Source organism: Heptranchias perlo, chromosome 2, assembly GCF_035084215.1.
Source record: "Heptranchias perlo isolate sHepPer1 chromosome 2, sHepPer1.hap1, whole genome shotgun sequence".
Lineage (NCBI taxonomy): Eukaryota > Metazoa > Chordata > Chondrichthyes > Hexanchiformes > Hexanchidae > Heptranchias > Heptranchias perlo.
In genome coordinates, this window is record NC_090326.1 from 63820181 (window position 1) to 63836798 (window position 16618).

General features: G+C 41.9%; 1 protein-coding gene across 5 annotated transcripts in view; it reads left to right on the top strand.

Annotated features, from left to right (window-relative positions):
- tent4a (terminal nucleotidyltransferase 4A) overlaps positions 1-16618 on the top strand; it is an 89074-nt gene that overhangs the window by 19666 nt on the left and 52790 nt on the right. For all 5 annotated transcript variants that reach the window (XM_068001914.1, XM_068001915.1, XM_068001916.1 and 2 more), the window contains exon 2: positions 15354-15477. In XM_068001914.1, coding sequence (XP_067858015.1) covers positions 15354-15477 — 124 coding nt within the window. The remainder of the gene's footprint in view (positions 1-15353; positions 15478-16618) is intronic.

Below are 16618 nucleotides of genomic sequence, written 5' to 3' on the forward strand. Positions count from 1 at the left end.
TGCCTCAAAAAATTCAATCAAGTTAGTCAGACACTTCAGTGCAGTACTGAGGCAATGCTGCACTGTTGGAGATGTTGTCCTTTGGATGAGATGTTAAACTGAGGTCCTGTGTGTCCTCTGGTGGATGTAAAAGATCTTACAGCACTGCTTAAAAGAGCAGGGGAATTCTTCTGGTGTCCTTGCCATAATTAATCTCTCAAACAACACCACCAAAACAGGTTATCTGGCCATTTATTTAATTACTATTTGTAGGACTTTGCTATACACACATTGGCTGCTGCGTTTGCCTACAACATTGGGTACACTTCAGAAGTACTTCATTCGCTGTGCAGTGTTTTGCAATGTTCTGAGGACATGAAAGGCACTCTATCAATGCAAGAAGAGGTAGGTAAATGGGTACAGGGAATGGAGTTTTTATAATGTTTGCTGGACTTCTTTCTTACTTAGTATCTAAAAAGCCCAACAAGAGAGGAAGCACAGCTGGATCTAGTAATGGAAAATGAACCAAAACGGATAAGAGAATTAAGTGTAGGAGAATATCTAGGCAATAGCGACAATATAATAAGGTTTAAGATAAAGATTGAGAAGGACATAAGTAAGACAAAGACCAAAGTAATAAATTGGAAAAAAGCTGATTTTCAAGGGATGAGAATGGAACAAGGGAAGATAAACTGGAAAAATTTATTGATAAACCAAGAAATAGAACATCAGTGGGAAACATTTAAAACTGATCCAATAGCGTCCAGGAGAAACATATCCCACTAGGAAGCTAGAACAAACTAGCCAATAATGATACATCATAGAACCAAAGAAATAAGAGCAAAATGAAACTAAAGAAAAAGGCATACACTTAGACAACAATTGTAAACAATTTTACAACACCAAGTTATAGTCCAACGATTTTTATTTGAAATCTACAAGCTTTCGGAGGCTTCCTCCTTCCTCAGGTAAATAGACAACAAAGGAGAGGATGACAAGGAATACGACAAGGTCAGGGAAGATGTTTTTTTAAAAATAAAAGAATTAGGAAGGCAAAGAGAAACTACGGAATTAAATTTATCAAGGAATATAAAAAGAAATAGTAAAATATTCTACAGATATATAAATAACAAAAGAAAAATCAGGTAGGGATAGGGCCACTAAGGGATACACATGATAAAATCACAGGTAATGACAGTGAAATGACAGAAGTATTACATAATTACTTTGCCTCAGGATTTACTAGGGAGACTAACGTGGTTGGTATGACATTAGAAGAAGAGATCAAAAAAGATATAAAGACATTTAAGATAAAAAGGGGGGGGGATAATAAACTAATCAAACATAGAGAGGATAAAACCGCTAGTCCGGATGGATTGTGTCCAGGTGTATTAAAGGGAAGAGATAGCAGAGGCACTGTTCCAAATATATAAAAATTCATTAGAAAAGGGAATAGCGCCAGAATAGGCGGACAATGTTAGTCCTATATTTAAAAAGGGAGGTAGAACCAGTCCGGGGAACTATAGACCAATTAGCTTAACATCAGTGGTAGGAAAGGTAATAGAATCCATAATCAAAGATGTAATAGAAAAACATCGAGAAACCGAAAATATAATGAAGAATAGTCAGCACAGATTTCAAAAGGGAAGGTCATGCTTGACCAACCTTATTGAATTCTTTGAAGAAGTATCAGAAAGGGTAGACAAGGATAATGTAGTAGATGTAATATATTTGGATTGTCAAAAGGCCTTCGACAAAGTACAGCATAGTAGACTCATGACTAAGCGCATGTGGAGCCAGGGGACAAGTAGCAGAATGGATAGCAAGCTGGCTACAAAACAGAAAACAGAGAGTAGGGGTTAAAGATGGGAAGTGGTGTTCCACCAGGATAGATGCTGGGGCCACTGTTCACCATTTACGAAAACAGTTTGGACTCTGGAATTGGAAGTACAATTTCAAAATTTGCGGACGACACCAAACTGGGGGCGGGGGTATAGGTAATACCGAAGAGGACTGAGATAAAATACATGAAGACATTAATAAACTTGCAGAATGGGTGTGTAATTGGCAAATGAATTTCATTATAAGATAAGTGTGAAGTATTACATTTTGATAGGCAGATTAAGGGGGCCACATATTGCTTGGATGATAGTCTAAATGGGGTAGAGGAGCAGAGGGATCTGGGGGTACAGATTCACAAATCACTAAAAGTAGCGACACAGGTTGATCAGGCCATTTTTTTTAAAAAAGCAGATCAAGCACTCTGGTTCATTTCTAGAGGGATAGAATTGAAAAGCAGAGAAGTTATGTTAAACTTGTATCGAACCTTGGTTAGACCGCACTTGGTGTACTGTGCGCAGATCTGGTCTCCATTTATAAAAAGAACATAGAGGCACTGGAAGTGCAAAAAAAATTTACTACGGTGTAACCTCTCACTACTGGTATCATCCATCGGGAAAGATTGAGCAGGCTGGGACTCTATTCTCTAGACAAGAGAAGACTGAGGGGTGACCTGATCGAGGCCTTTAAGATTATGAAAGGGTTTGATAGGGTAGACGTAGAGAAGATGTTTCCACTTGCAGGGGATCCCAGAACTAGGGGCCATAAATATAAGATAGTCACTAATGAATCCAATAGGGAATTCAGGAGAAACATCTTTACCTAGAGAGTGGTTAGAATGTGGAATTCGCTACCACAAGGAGTGGTTGAGGTGACGGTTAGATAAACACATGAGGGAGAAAGGAATCGAAGGATATGCTGATGGGGTTAGATGAAGCAGGGAGGGAGGAGGCTCGTGTGGAGCATAAACACTGGCATGGACCTGTTAGGCCAAATGGCCTGTTTCTGTGCTCTACGTTCTATGTAATCCTACATAAGTTCTAGAGAGATGTTAAGCTAAAAGAGTGTGCGCTGGGACTTGACTGGATACATCCATGGATCCTGAAGGAATCCATGGAAGAAAGAGCAGACACCCTAGAAATTAGATTTAGGTGTTCAAAAGAGAGTAGATCTGTGCTGGAGTATTGGAGAGTAGCCAATGTAATATCCATTTTCAAAAAGGGATAGAGCTAACCCGGATAATCACGGGCCAGATGGTTTAATATCTGTGGTAGGTGAAATTTTGGAACCTATAAAGATGAAATTACTAAACGGGAAAAAAAGAAAACAATTAGATGTAGTCAACACACATTTCAGAAAGGAAGATTGTGCTTCACAAACCTGAGGAGTATTATTTGAGGTGACCGATCTAGTGGATGGGGGAATTGCAGTGGGCATTCTGTACATGGAGTTACAGATAGCCTTTGCCAAGGTACCACACAAGTCTAATGGTGAAGATTAAGGGGTATTGAATTAGGGGGGAATGTAGAAAATTAGATTTATAAATTGGTTAGAAGGGAGGAAATGGTAGAATTGAATTTTTCAGAGAGGTGTCCCACGGGGTTCTATTCTGGGACCACTTCTGTACACGATGTACTTCAATGATTTGGATGTAGAGCTTAGAGGGCGTGGTGTCCAAATTTGCAAATGCAGATACTAAAATAGGACGCATATTAAATAAATAATTCTGAGGACCAAAGGAATCTCCGCGGGGATATTGATAAGATGGTGTAATAGTCAAAAAAGTGGCAGATGGAATTCAAAGTCAGTAAGTTTGAGTTGGTACCTTTTGTGGTTTAAAAAAAATAAAAGTAATAATCCCCAATACTTTGAATTGGGGAAGGTGGTATGATAGAGCAGAGGGATTTGAGGGTCCATGTTCAAAAGATATTGAAAGCAGCACCTCAAGTGGATACGGCCATTAAAAAAGCTAATGGAATATTGGATTTTAAGGCAGGAAGTACAGAATATAAGGATTGAAGGTTCACCAGACTGATTCCTGGGATGGCGGGAATGTTGTATTTTTTTATTCGTTCATGGGATGTGGGCGTCGCTGGCAAGGCCAGCAGTTATTGCCCATCCCTAATTGCCCTCGAAGGTGGTGGTGAGCCGCTGCCTTGAACCGCTGCAGTCTGTGTGGTGAAGGTTCTCCCACAGTGCTGTTAGGTAGGGAGTTCCAGGATGTTGACCCAGCGACAATGAAGGAACGGTGATATATTTCCAAGTTGGGATGGTGTGTGACGTGGAGAATGTGCAGGTGGTGTTGTTCCCATGTGCTTGCTGCCCTTGTCCTTCTAGGTGGTAGAGGTTGCGTGTTTGGGAGGTGCTGTCGAAGAAGCCTTGGTGAGTTGCTGCAGTGCATCCTGTGGATGGTACACACTGCAGCCATAGTGCGCCGGTGGTGAAGGGAGTGAATGTTTCGGGTGGTGGATGGGGTGCCAATCAAGCGGGCTGCTTTGTCCTGGATGGTGTCGAGCTTCTTGAGAGTGTTGTTGGAGCTGCACTCATCCAGGCAAGTGGAGAGTACTCCATCACACTCCTGACTTGTGCCTTGTTGATGGTGGAAAGGCTTTGGGGAGTCAGGAGGTGAGTCACTCGCTGTAGAATACTCAGCCTCTGACCTGCTCTAGTAGCCACAGTATTTATGTGGCTGATCCAGTTAAGTTTCTGGTCAATGGTGACCCCCAGGATATTGATGGTGGGATATTCGGCAATGGTAATGCCGTTGAATGTCAAGGGGAGGTGGTTAGACTCTCTCTTGTTGGAGATGGTCATTGCCTGACACTTGTCTGGTGCGAATATTACTTGCCACTTATGAGCCCAAGCCTGGATGTTGTCCAGGTCTTGCTGCATGTGGGCTCGGACTGCTTCGTTATCTGAGGTGTTGCGAACATTGTGCAATCATCAGCGAACATCCCCATTTCTGACCTCATGTGGAAGGGAAGGTCATTGATGAAGCAGCTGAAGATAATTGGGCCTGGGACACTACCCTGAGGAATTCCTGCAGCAATGTCCTGGGACTGAGATGATTGGCCTCCAACAACCACTACCATCTTCCTTTGTGCTAGGTATGACTCCAGCCACTGGAGAGTTTTCCCCCTGATTCCCAATGACTTCAATTTCACTAGGGCTCCTTGGTGCCACACTCGGTCAAATGCTGCCTTGATGTCAAGGGCAGTCACTCTCCCCTCACCTCTGGAATTCAGCTCTTTTGTCCATGTTTGGACCAAGGCTGTAATGAGGTCTGGAGCCGAGTGGTCCTGGCGGAACCCCCAAACTGATCATTGGTGAGCAGGTTATTGGCGATTAAGTGCCACTTGATAGCACTGTCGCCGACACCTTCCATTACTTTGATGATTGAGAGTAGACTACTGGGGCGGTAATTGGCCGGATTGGATTTGTCCTGCTTTTTGTGGACAGGATATATCTGGGCAATTTTCCACATTGCCAGGTAGATGCCAATGTTGTAGCTATACTGGAACAGTTTGGCTAGAGGCGCGGCTAGTTCTGGAGCACAAGCCTTCAGCACTACTGCCGGGATGTTGTCGGGGCCCATAGCCTTTGCTGTCTCCAGTGCACTCAGCCGTTTCTTGAAATCACGTGGAATGAATCGAATTAACTGAAGACCGGCTTCTGTGATGGATATCGGGAGGAGGCCGAAATGGATCATCCACTCGGCACTTCTGGCTGACACCTTGTCTTTTGCATTCACGTGCTGGACTCCGCCATCATTGAGGATGGGGAAGTTTAAGGAGCCTCCCCCTCCCCCCGTTGGTTGTTTAATTGTCCACCACTATTCATGACTGGATGTGGCAGGACTGCAGAGCTTTGATCTGATCCGTTGGTTGTGGAAACATTTAGTTCTGTCTACAGCATGTTGCTTCTGCTGTTTAGCATGCATGTAGTCCTGTGTTGTAGCTTCACCAGGTTGGCACCTCATTTTTAGGTACGCCTGGGTGCTGCTCCTGGAATGCTCTTTTACTCTCCTCTTTGAACCAGGGTTGATCTCCTGGCTTGTCGGTAATGGTGGAGTGAGGAATATACCGGGCCATGAGGTTACAGATTGTGCTGGAATACAATTCTGCTGCTGCTGCTGATGGCCCACATCGCTTCATGGATGCCCAGTTTTGACCTGCTAGTTCTGTTCTCAATCTATCCCATTTAGCACGGTCGTAGTGCCACGCAACACGTTGGATGGTGTCCTCAGTGTGAAGACGGGCCTTTGTCTCCACAAGGACTGTGCGGTGGTCACTCCTACCAATATTGTCATGGACAGATGCATCTGCAACAAGTAGATTGGTGAGGACAAGGCCAAGTAGGTTTTTCCCTCGTGTTGGTTCATTCATCACCTGCCGCAGGCCTACTCTGGCAGCTCAGCCAGTAGTGGTGCTACCGAGCTACTCTTGGTGATGGACGTTGAAGTCCCCCACCTAGAGTACATTCTGTGCCTTGCTACCCTCAGTGCTTCTCAACATGGAGGAGGACTGATCCATCAGCTGAGGGAGGACAGTAGGTGGTAATCAGCAGGAGGTTTCCTTGCCCATGGCCTGATGCCATGAGATTTCATGGGGTCCAGAGTCAATATTGAGGACTCCCAGGGCCACTCCCTCCTGACTGTATATGCCACCTCTGGTGGGTCTGTCCTGCCGGTGGGACAGGACATACCCAGGGATGGTGATGGAAGAGTCTGGGACGTTGGCTGAAAGGTATGATTCTGTGAGTGCGGCTATGTCAGACTGTTGCTTGATTAGCCTGTGGGACAGCTCTCCCAATTTTGGCACAAGTTGAGGAGGACTTTGCAGGGTCGACTGGGCTTGGTTTGCCTTTGTCGTGTCCGGTGACTAGTGGTCCAATGTCGGGTGGTCCATCTGGTTTTATTTTTATGATTTTTTTTTTGTGGTGAGATTGTATAACTGAATGGCTTGCTAGACCATTTCAGAGGGCAATTAAGAATCAACCACATTGCTGTGGGTCTGGAGTCACATTTAGGCCAGACAGGGTAAGGACGGCAGGTTTCTTTCCCTAAAGGACATTAGTGAACCAGATGGGTTTTTGCGACAGTCCAGTAGTTGCATGGGTACCGTTACTGAGACAAGTTTTTTTTAATTCCAGATTTTATTTAATTAATTGAATTTAAATTCCCCAGCTGCCGTGGCAGGATTTGAACTCCTAACTCTGAATTATTAGTCCAGGTTTCTGGATTACCAGACCAGTAACATAACCGCTATGCTACCGTACCTGTATAAGGAGAGATTGAGTAGACTGGGCCTGTATTCTCTAGAGTTTAGAAGAATGAGAGGTGATCTCATTGAAACATATAAAATTCTTACAGGGCTTGACAGGGTAGATGCAGGGAGGATGTTTCCCCTGACTGTGGAATCTAGAACCAGGGGTTACATTCTCATTAAGGGGTAGGCCATTTAGGACTGAGATGAGGAGAAATTTCTTCACTCAGTGGGTGGTGAATCATTGGAATTCTCTACCCCAGAGAGCTGTGGCGGCTCAGTCATTGAATTCATTCAAAACATAGATTGATAGATTTCTAGATATTAAAGGCATCAAGGGATATGGGAATAGTGCAGAAAATGGCGTTGAGGTAGAAGATCAGCCATGATCTTGTTGAATGGCGAAGCGGGCTCGAGGGGCCAGATGGCCTCCTACTGCTCCTATTTCTTATGTTCTTAAATGCAAGAGATTTAGGACAGAGCAAGAGTAACTTTTTTTTTAAGAATTGTGAGGCTGTAAAAATGTACTCCTGGAGTTAGTGATTGAAACAAAGACCAAGTCAACATTTAACTGTTCAAAAATTACTTCAGGGTGGCTCATTTCTCAGCCAACGTGAACACGATGGGCCGAATGGCCGCCTCCTGTGCTGTAAATTTTCTGTGATTCTATACTTACTTGGGAATAAGGGTATTGAGTGATATGGCGAGGGGGCAGGAAATTGGGATTCAGGAGAGCGTCCATGGTTAAGTGGCAGGGCAGGCCCAAAGGTCAAATGACCACCTCAATCCACTTGCTGCTGTGATACCTATAAAGTAGCTGTTCTGTAAATGGATGTGCGATCAAATGCTTCTACGTGATGCGTCACTTCCTACATTATGAAGATACAGTAAGCATTTCAAAAAGGTACACATGCAGGCTATTACTAATTTGGGTCTGCTGTAGATACCTGATTGAGTTCACTGGTATCCGATGCTCTCATAAGTGGTCTGAGTATATTTTTATGGTAATTGACTTGCATTGCCCTATATACACTTGTACAATAGTGTAACCAGGGTTGTAACAATAGCATTCTCTTGGATATTTGTGTCTTTCGCACGTTCACTACTTCAATCTGTCCAAAGGCAGGGTAAGACTGCACCTATCGCTTTATTTCACAGCAATGTGAATGTACAGGGCAAAAATTACAATTGAACAAACACACTTCATTCAGTACAAGTTATCTACACAATATAAAATCAAGAACACATTCACTTAAACAAGATGACTTCTAACTGTCCTCAGCATTTTTAACCTCTTAGTACTGGCCAACGGCCTTGTAGCTTTTTTAAAAAAAGCCTGACTTGCCTCTGTACTTTATATCTCCTGTTCAAAAAAATCGTGTTTGACTAACTTGATTGAGTTCTTTGAAGTAACGGAGAGGGTAGATGACGGTAGTGTGGTTGATGTGTATATGAACTTTCAAAAGGCATTTGATAAAGTACCACTTAATAGACTTGTTAGCAAAATTGAAGCCCAAGGGATTGAAGGGGCAGTGGTAGCATGGATACAAAATTTTCTAAGGGACAGAAAGCAGTGTTTTTCAGACTGGACGGAAGTATACAGTAGTGTTCCCCAGGAGTCAGTATTCAGATCATTGCTCTTTTTAATATATATTAATGACCTGGACTTGGGAATAGAGGGTATAATTTCAAAAGTTTGCAAATGGCATGAAACTCGGGAATGTAATAAACAATGTAGAGGACAGTAATAGACTTCAGGAGGACATAGACTGATATGGGCAGACACAAGGCAGATGAAATTTAATGCAGCGAAGTGTGAAGTGATACATTTTGGTAGGAAGAATGAAGAGAGGCAATATAAGTTAAATGGTACAATTTTAAAGGGAGTGCAGGAACAGAAACCTGGGGGTGTATGTACACAAATCTTTGAAGTGGCAGGACAAGTTGAGAAAGCTGTTTTTTTTTAAAAGAAGACTGTCATCCTGGGCTTATTAAGAGGCATAGGGTACAAAAGCAGGGAAGTTATGCTAAACCTTTATAAAACATTGGTTAGGCCGCAGTTGGCGTATTGTATTCAATTCTGGGCACCACACTTTAGGAAGGATATCAAGGCCTTAGAGAGGGTGCAGATGAGATTTATTTACTAGAATGGTACCAGGGCTGAGGGACTTTAGTTATGTGGAGAGACTGGAGAAGCTGGGGTTGTTCTCCTTTGGAACAGAGAAGGTTAAGGGGAGATTTGATAGGTGTTCAAAATCATAAACTGTTTTGATCGAGTAAATAAGGAGAAACTGTTTCCAGCGGCAGAAAGTTCAGTTACCGGAGGACATAAATTTCAGGTGATTGGCAAAAGAACCAGAGGCGACATGAGGAAGCATTTTTTACGATGATCTAGAATGCACTGCCTGAAAGGGTGGTGGAAGCAGATTCAATAGTAACTTTCAAAAGGGGATTGGATAAATACTTGAAGGGGAAAACATTTACAGGGGTATGGGGAAAGAGCAGGGGAATGGGACTACTTGGATAGCTCTACCAAAGAGCTGGCACGGGCATGATGGGTTGAATGGCCTCCTTCTGTGCTGTATCATATACTATGAAATACCTTCCAACACAATGGATGGGAGGTGTTTTCAGATTACTGAGAGAAAATAACTAATTTCTCCTTGTTTCCAGTCTTTGGGGAATGCAACTTGTATTAGCATATTAATCATCTTTTGTCCAGGTGCTTTTGTTATTTTAAAAAAACATTTTGTGAATACACTGCTTTTAAAAATGTAACCGTAGAAGGTATTTTTTTCCAAATCCTTTCTATGGAAACAACGATCAAAAATGCCAAAATACGAGTACTAGAATACTAATGCAGTAGAAGCTTGAGTTGAAATTCACGGTCCTCATGGACACATTATGATCAAGTGCATGCCTTTGAGGATCATTATAACTGATCTGTAATTCCAGAGGTTTTAACAAATGGTGAAGATCTTACGTGAAGTACATAATGGCTGTAAAGCACATGTATCACTGAGAAATTATTTCTTCGTTTTGGAACTGAGCCAGATCCTTGCAAAGCTCTGGAGAAACAAGAAGAGTGACTTTGTGCTCCAGAATGTTAGATGGCAGTGCCCCATTTGATGTCCCTGTTCCTATATGATTTGAAAGCCCTACAAAGAGTTCTAGAATTAACATGTTTCAGAATTTTCATTACTAAAAAGTACTACTTTAAAGATGAAATGGTCACCCATCTTCATTTATGTTCCACGTACCATGGGAAAATTACACAAATCCATTATTGGGATTCCAAGCCTTTTTGCGATCAGCTGACAGCATGTGCCTATTTGTTTGCAAGAGCATCTCCAGGTAGCCACCATTTTTCTTTCACATCTATTTGTGTTTCTCCCATTCCTTCTCTGTGGGAAATCTTTCTTAAAAGAACATCAGATTTTATACTTCACAGGTTGAATGTTCCTTATTTGTAGATCGAGAAGTCTGATGGGAGGGCAGGGAGAAAGGAGAGAGAAATGAGGTGCCTTCCCCACTGTAGCCTTGTAAAAGATACACACATGCTCCTGTGCTATTAAAAAGAGCCTCATTGCTGGACTGTTACTCAGTTCTTTTTCTCTTGCATTGCAACTGTCTATCTCACTGTTGCTCTCTTAGTAGAATAGCTGTTGTATTTTCTCTGTTATAACTGTTTACAGTCTTCATTTCAGGCTGTTCGAAGCTATGAATGTGTCTTTTGGTTTTTCTTGCCTTGTCTTGACATGTTTTGTTAAAATCAAAGCTTCTATCCATTCCCAAATTCGGCATATATTGTCGCATATTCCCTGACAACTATTGTATTGTCTTACTTCAAGCCATATCCGTAAGAGTGTGAATGTTCAAACAAGAATTCTTATTCCGCACTCCCCTACCCTGTGAAGTCCCTTTATTACAGAAGGCTATGCTTTGATAGCAGTGCAAGGGTTGGTTTCTTCTAACTGTTGATCATAATTAATCCAGGTTTTGGACATAGTACTAGATAGATCTTGAGAATGGACACCCTTGTGTTGATATTCTGTAGTTCAGTTAAGTACTTTGAATCGTTTAAATCAGGGAGATGTCGCATTACAGTTGCTTCTCAACCCTACCTGGGCTCAGTATCTAAGCAAGATCCAATTGTACATACCAACTCTTTGTTGGAGGCCATGATTCAGATTCTTGACCTGGAAATTTTGTCCTCTGGACTTGCAGGATCCTAACCTACTTCCTTTATGGTCTGCCACATTTTTTTTACCTGAAGGTTTCTCCCTTTCCTTTCTTTCCCCCTCTCCCAAATACCAGTATATTTTGTACAGTTTTATTATCTTGCCAACATGAAAAATGCTTTTTTACCTGATCATACGGAGGCTGAAGTGTGTAGGAATATGTATTCATACCTTGAGAGGAAAATTCAGTTGTGCAGTACACTGTCCCATTTATTCTCCTGCAAGCATATTCTACATAGCGTGCTCAACAAATCAATGGGACCCTCATTACAGTGTGTTTGGAGGATAGCCAATTGATGAGGGTCTACTGTACTGTATATGGCATCATCTGTCTGTAGTTACACAAGATAATAGCTTAATTTTGTCAATAGAACTGTTGTATACAGATGCTAGGAAAATTAACTTTTTTGTAACTTAGAATCAGGAACATACGTGAATTGGCAAAATTTTAATTGTAGAGAATATTGGGAGAAACTCATTGATGTGATGCACTTAATCTTTGCTTCCATTTGGTGTACAAACTCAATTTTTTTTTTCACCTTCCTTGCACTTTTTGGAAGTGTTTTGTTTAGTGGCAGCCAATGCACGTTGGAAAACTATTGCTTGTATTTTTTTTATTTAGACGGCAGTATTGACCCTTTTCTTTAATTCTCAGTGCGCAGTATACCTTTCCATGAAAGACGTAACTATGGAAGCATTGGAGCAGTCCCATAGCCAACACATTTTATCTCAAAAAGCTGCGTCTACCCTTGAGCATTGTGATGCCCCGTTACATCACGACCTTTCCCCTTCCTTTGTGTAATGCCCAAAGATCTCATCTTGGACTTGTTTCACCCATAGTCTGCAGCTCAACGATACTGCTTTCACAATATTGATCCATTCTTCAGCCGTTCTTTGTTTGTCTATTTGTGGATCTTTAGTTTCAGTTGAGAATTTTCAACATTTTATTCACCTGAATTCTTGTTCTATATTGCCACATCTTTTCTGCATACCATGCCCTGTCTCTCCTGAAGGTAAGAAACCATTGTGGGGTATGATCCTGCCGGTAGCTACCCTTTGGTACCTCACCTGCCTGATTGTGCTCATATGCAAGCTCGAGCAGTATGTATTGATTTGACCTCCTATGGCTGCCAGTTAGTTCCACTGCGAGGCGTTTGCTTCGCATCACATGTTCTTCCCAGCAGTGTTCATTCACGAGGCCTGTTCTCATTGCCTTCTATCATGATATGGCTTTTCCATATGTAAAATTCTGCTCCTCTTGAGAAGGAGTTAAAACAGTCAGACACATTTGGTTTAAGAAAAACTTGCAGGGAACACTCTGGCTGCATGATCTTTATCTAATGCACTTAGCAGAAGTAGTTACTTATCAAAATTATATGGCTAAGTCTACCCAGAAGTTCTAGCTGTAGCTTGGAACCATGCGCAGGTTCTTGCAGACATTGTTGGCTTAGTGGCAAAATTCTTGCAGCAGTTTACAGTGGATGCCCGAGGCACAGGTGCTAGCAATGTTATACATCTCTACGTGGTTAGGAAATTTCACGTTTTTCATCTGATCTGCAAAACTGGTTGATTGAACTCCTCTTCTCAAGCAAGCCTTTGCGGATCAGACAGATGCAACCTTGGAATGTTTTAAGAAATACTAACTAAGCCTGAGTGTGGTTTCAACCATGTTTAAAATGGGCCAGTTAAAACAGAGACAGCAGTGCAGTATCCTTTTGGACCAGAGATGATACTTCTCTGCCAGGGTCAACAAAAACCCAGAAAGAGCCCTGTTGGCCTGTCTTTCTCAGCCATACCATGACTCCCTGCTACTGTACCATGCAACAGGAAGAAGTTCTAGTGGGTGGTATATGTGATTTCTCTTCTTACCCCCCACACCCCAACACACAGAATAGCAATGAGATCTAAATTGGAGTGTGGATGGTAGAGATTATAGGAGGGGGAATGCTTTCTACTTTGAGAGATCCTCTTTGAAGTTCAAAATTTTCTGAGGCCGAGGACTTGCTGGTGAGGTACCTGCTAAGCAAAAATAATACATTTGTTTTTCTCTGGGCCTGGATGGTTGTTCGATTTACTTATTGTTGATAGAGATTTTTTGAAAAGTTTAATCTTGCCCGTACAGGTAGATATTGCTGTCTTTCAAGAAAAACATACATTGAGCAATCCAACAAGCATTTTCCTTATTCACTTGATCTCCACATACACATCAAGTAGTACGTTTTGAGATGTGTTCCAGGACTGGGAAGTGTCTGACTATCTCTCTCACACACACATGTCCTAATTCCAAATGCTCTGTAATTTAAGTGGAGTACAACATATGGATGCAGGATTCCTGGAACAGTGTATTCTTTGACAAAAGGCCTTCTCCTTCACACTACGTGAGAAGAGGTGAGGAGGCCCAAAACTGCAGGTAAATGCCTTTTACAGCATAGCTTGTGGGCACAGAGGATCAGGAAGCCTACCTGCAGCGACCGCCCCCCACCCCCCGATCTCCGATTATTCTCCTCTGCCGTCACCCCCCCCCCCCCACCCCCGGAACTACAATTATTCCTCTGCCCCCGATCCATGCAATCCGAGACTTATCTGAAGACTTACCTTTTCACGTCCTCTTCCTTGGTCTGCTCCCGTCCGACTGAGACCAGCTTGTCAATCAGGCCGGCCTGTCGAACAGCAAACCGCTTTTAAAAAAAAGATGAACTTATGTCAAAAACGTAAGGGCGACTGGGAAACCAGTTTCGTGTGTGTGTCTTTTTCTCCATAGCTCCCTCAACTGATTTGCCTCCTCAGCTCATTCCCCTTCCCACTAGCCCTTCTCCTTCTCCTTTGCATTCCCTTTACCCAATTAGCTGGGATACTGGCAGTTTGTTATTTTAAAGAGCTTATAGTGCTGTGAAAACTTCAAAGATGCATTGCTAGTTTTCCAGCTTTGGATTAGGAATCTGGCAAAAGTGCAGGACAGCTGTTGGGGTGGCCCAAGTGAAGCAGATTGGCTAATGGGTGCATGGCAAAGATGGAGCATAGGGAGCAGGCCTAATAGGCAAATATGAATGATGGATAGACTGACCAGAAGCCCATTGGTAGGGTGACAAGGGGTCCAGCAACTGGATGAATGGGCAGGCCTTGAGTGAGAGAATTGAGTGGGAAGAGAAGAGGTATAAAGCCTTAAATAGATTAAGTGGCAGACTGTACAGCAGCTGCAGGGACTAGACTTGCATTGTGCTCCTTCATGCCATGGGAAAGGTGACGGCTCGGAAAAGGGAGGCCCGGAAATGTTGACGCAAGTCAGCGGCCCAGAGAAGGGAGCTTCCGGCAACCAGAGCAAGAAATAAAAGAACAATCCACAGGCAGATAATAAAGCATGGGGCTAGGACTGAGACAGCTTAATAAATAAAATACTGAGTTGGGATGGGATCGCCACAGTTGGGCGGGTAAAATGGTGAGAATTATCGAGGCTGTTCAAATATGAAAAAGAAAGTAGAGTAAAATAATACTTCTATATTTGAAGTTAGTCAAACCCATTAGTTTGGCAAGCAGAGGACTTGGTTGCAGTTGGCGAGATTCTAAGGAGCGAGGAACGCTAAACTAAGTGCTGCAGCATTACTATTGGTGGGAGGTCAATGTGGCAAGTTAACATAGGCAAAACTGATAACAGTGGAATTGGAAAATTATAATAAGGAAAAGTTTGACAAAACATTACATCGAAATCGAGGTACAGATGGGGAATGTGTGCAGATGTATAATTTTAAATATTATACAAAATGGTTTTCTTCCAGCATGGTTTGTAAACTGCTGGAACATGTGGTTCTGGCTAATATAAAGTATGATTCAATCTGCAAGGAATACATTTTGAAATCTGCCGTAGGTGATCAAACTGAAGTATTACTTAAAAAAAAAATTAAATGTATAGAGCGAATTGTTGGAACCATCGTGCTAATGGTATGTGATGTAAGGAAAGGCTCATGAAAATATACACCTTGAGAATGAAATTTTGTTGCCGACCTCTAATTAATTTCTTGTTTCATTTTATTAGTCTCCATGAAGAAATCACGGAATTTTACAATTTCATGTCACCGCGCCCTGAAGAGGAAACCATGCGTAAAGAAGTAGTGAAACGAATAGAATCTGTTATCAAGGAGCTTTGGCCAGCAGCTGATGTGAGTATTACAACATGAAACTCTTAAGTATTGATTTTCTACTGAATTTACTTGTTCTTTAACTCTTACTTGCACAGACAGGAGAGATCCTAAATTTGCAAACCAAATTTAATTTTTTTAAACTAACATTTTAATTGCCAAATAGAAACCTGAATTTTAATGCTAGCAATTTATCGTCTAGTTCTGTACCCTCATCTACAAAGCATTTTCTGTGTTTTTGTGTGGATTCCTACATATGCATGTATATGAATATTCATAGAGACCAATTTAAGTGTAAGTTAGGTCATCTATTTGAATAGCTGAACTCTATTCCAGATTCCGGAAATAAAATATTCTGAAAACATTTGGCTGGAGTCATGTAAAATCAATACAAAATATTTTGCATTGTTTTTCTTTTGATTTGTAACCAATGGGCTCCTTCCGTGCTGTAACCTTTCTACGATTCTATAACCAATGAATGTGACTAGAGCAAATTACCCTTACGACAAAGTGGTGAGACTCTGCTGAGATGTCATTCTGTGATCATTGGTAGAAAAGTTTCCTAATAAGAATGCTGAATTTCAAAACAGAATCTACCAGTACTGCGTTTTATAAGGTAACCAGATCAAATTCCAGATATTTTCCTTTTTAAAAGAAATGAGGGATGTCAAAATGTGAAAAGCAAAGTTGACATTCAAGTCAAGATTTACAATTTTCTGCATTTTCATATTCCTCCATCGCCAACTCTTTCTCTAGTGCAGGTAAACCAAGCAATTTGTTGTTCCTTTCCTGAAGGTAGATACTCGTGATATATTGTGGTTCCAAAGGTGCTAGCAGCTCTTTTGTAGCTTACTAACATGGCTGTTCTTTCTGGACAGTGTTAGCAGACCCAAACTTTCCTTCACCTGAAATGAACATGTCAGGAGAATAGAAATTCATTACTGCTGTGTGTATTCACACAAATTTACCCCTCCCTTGACCAGGTGTACTAAAGTCAATTATGGTGCCTTCACCTAGATTGAAATTGGCTAATTGTAGCACTGATCAGAACTTAGTGCCACACTGCAAGATGCATTTATTCACTGAGCTATAATGCTGCAAGAAAGTAAATTAAAAGCCAAATGCATGTGTTTCTAATCAATGCAATATTCTGTGTTCCAAC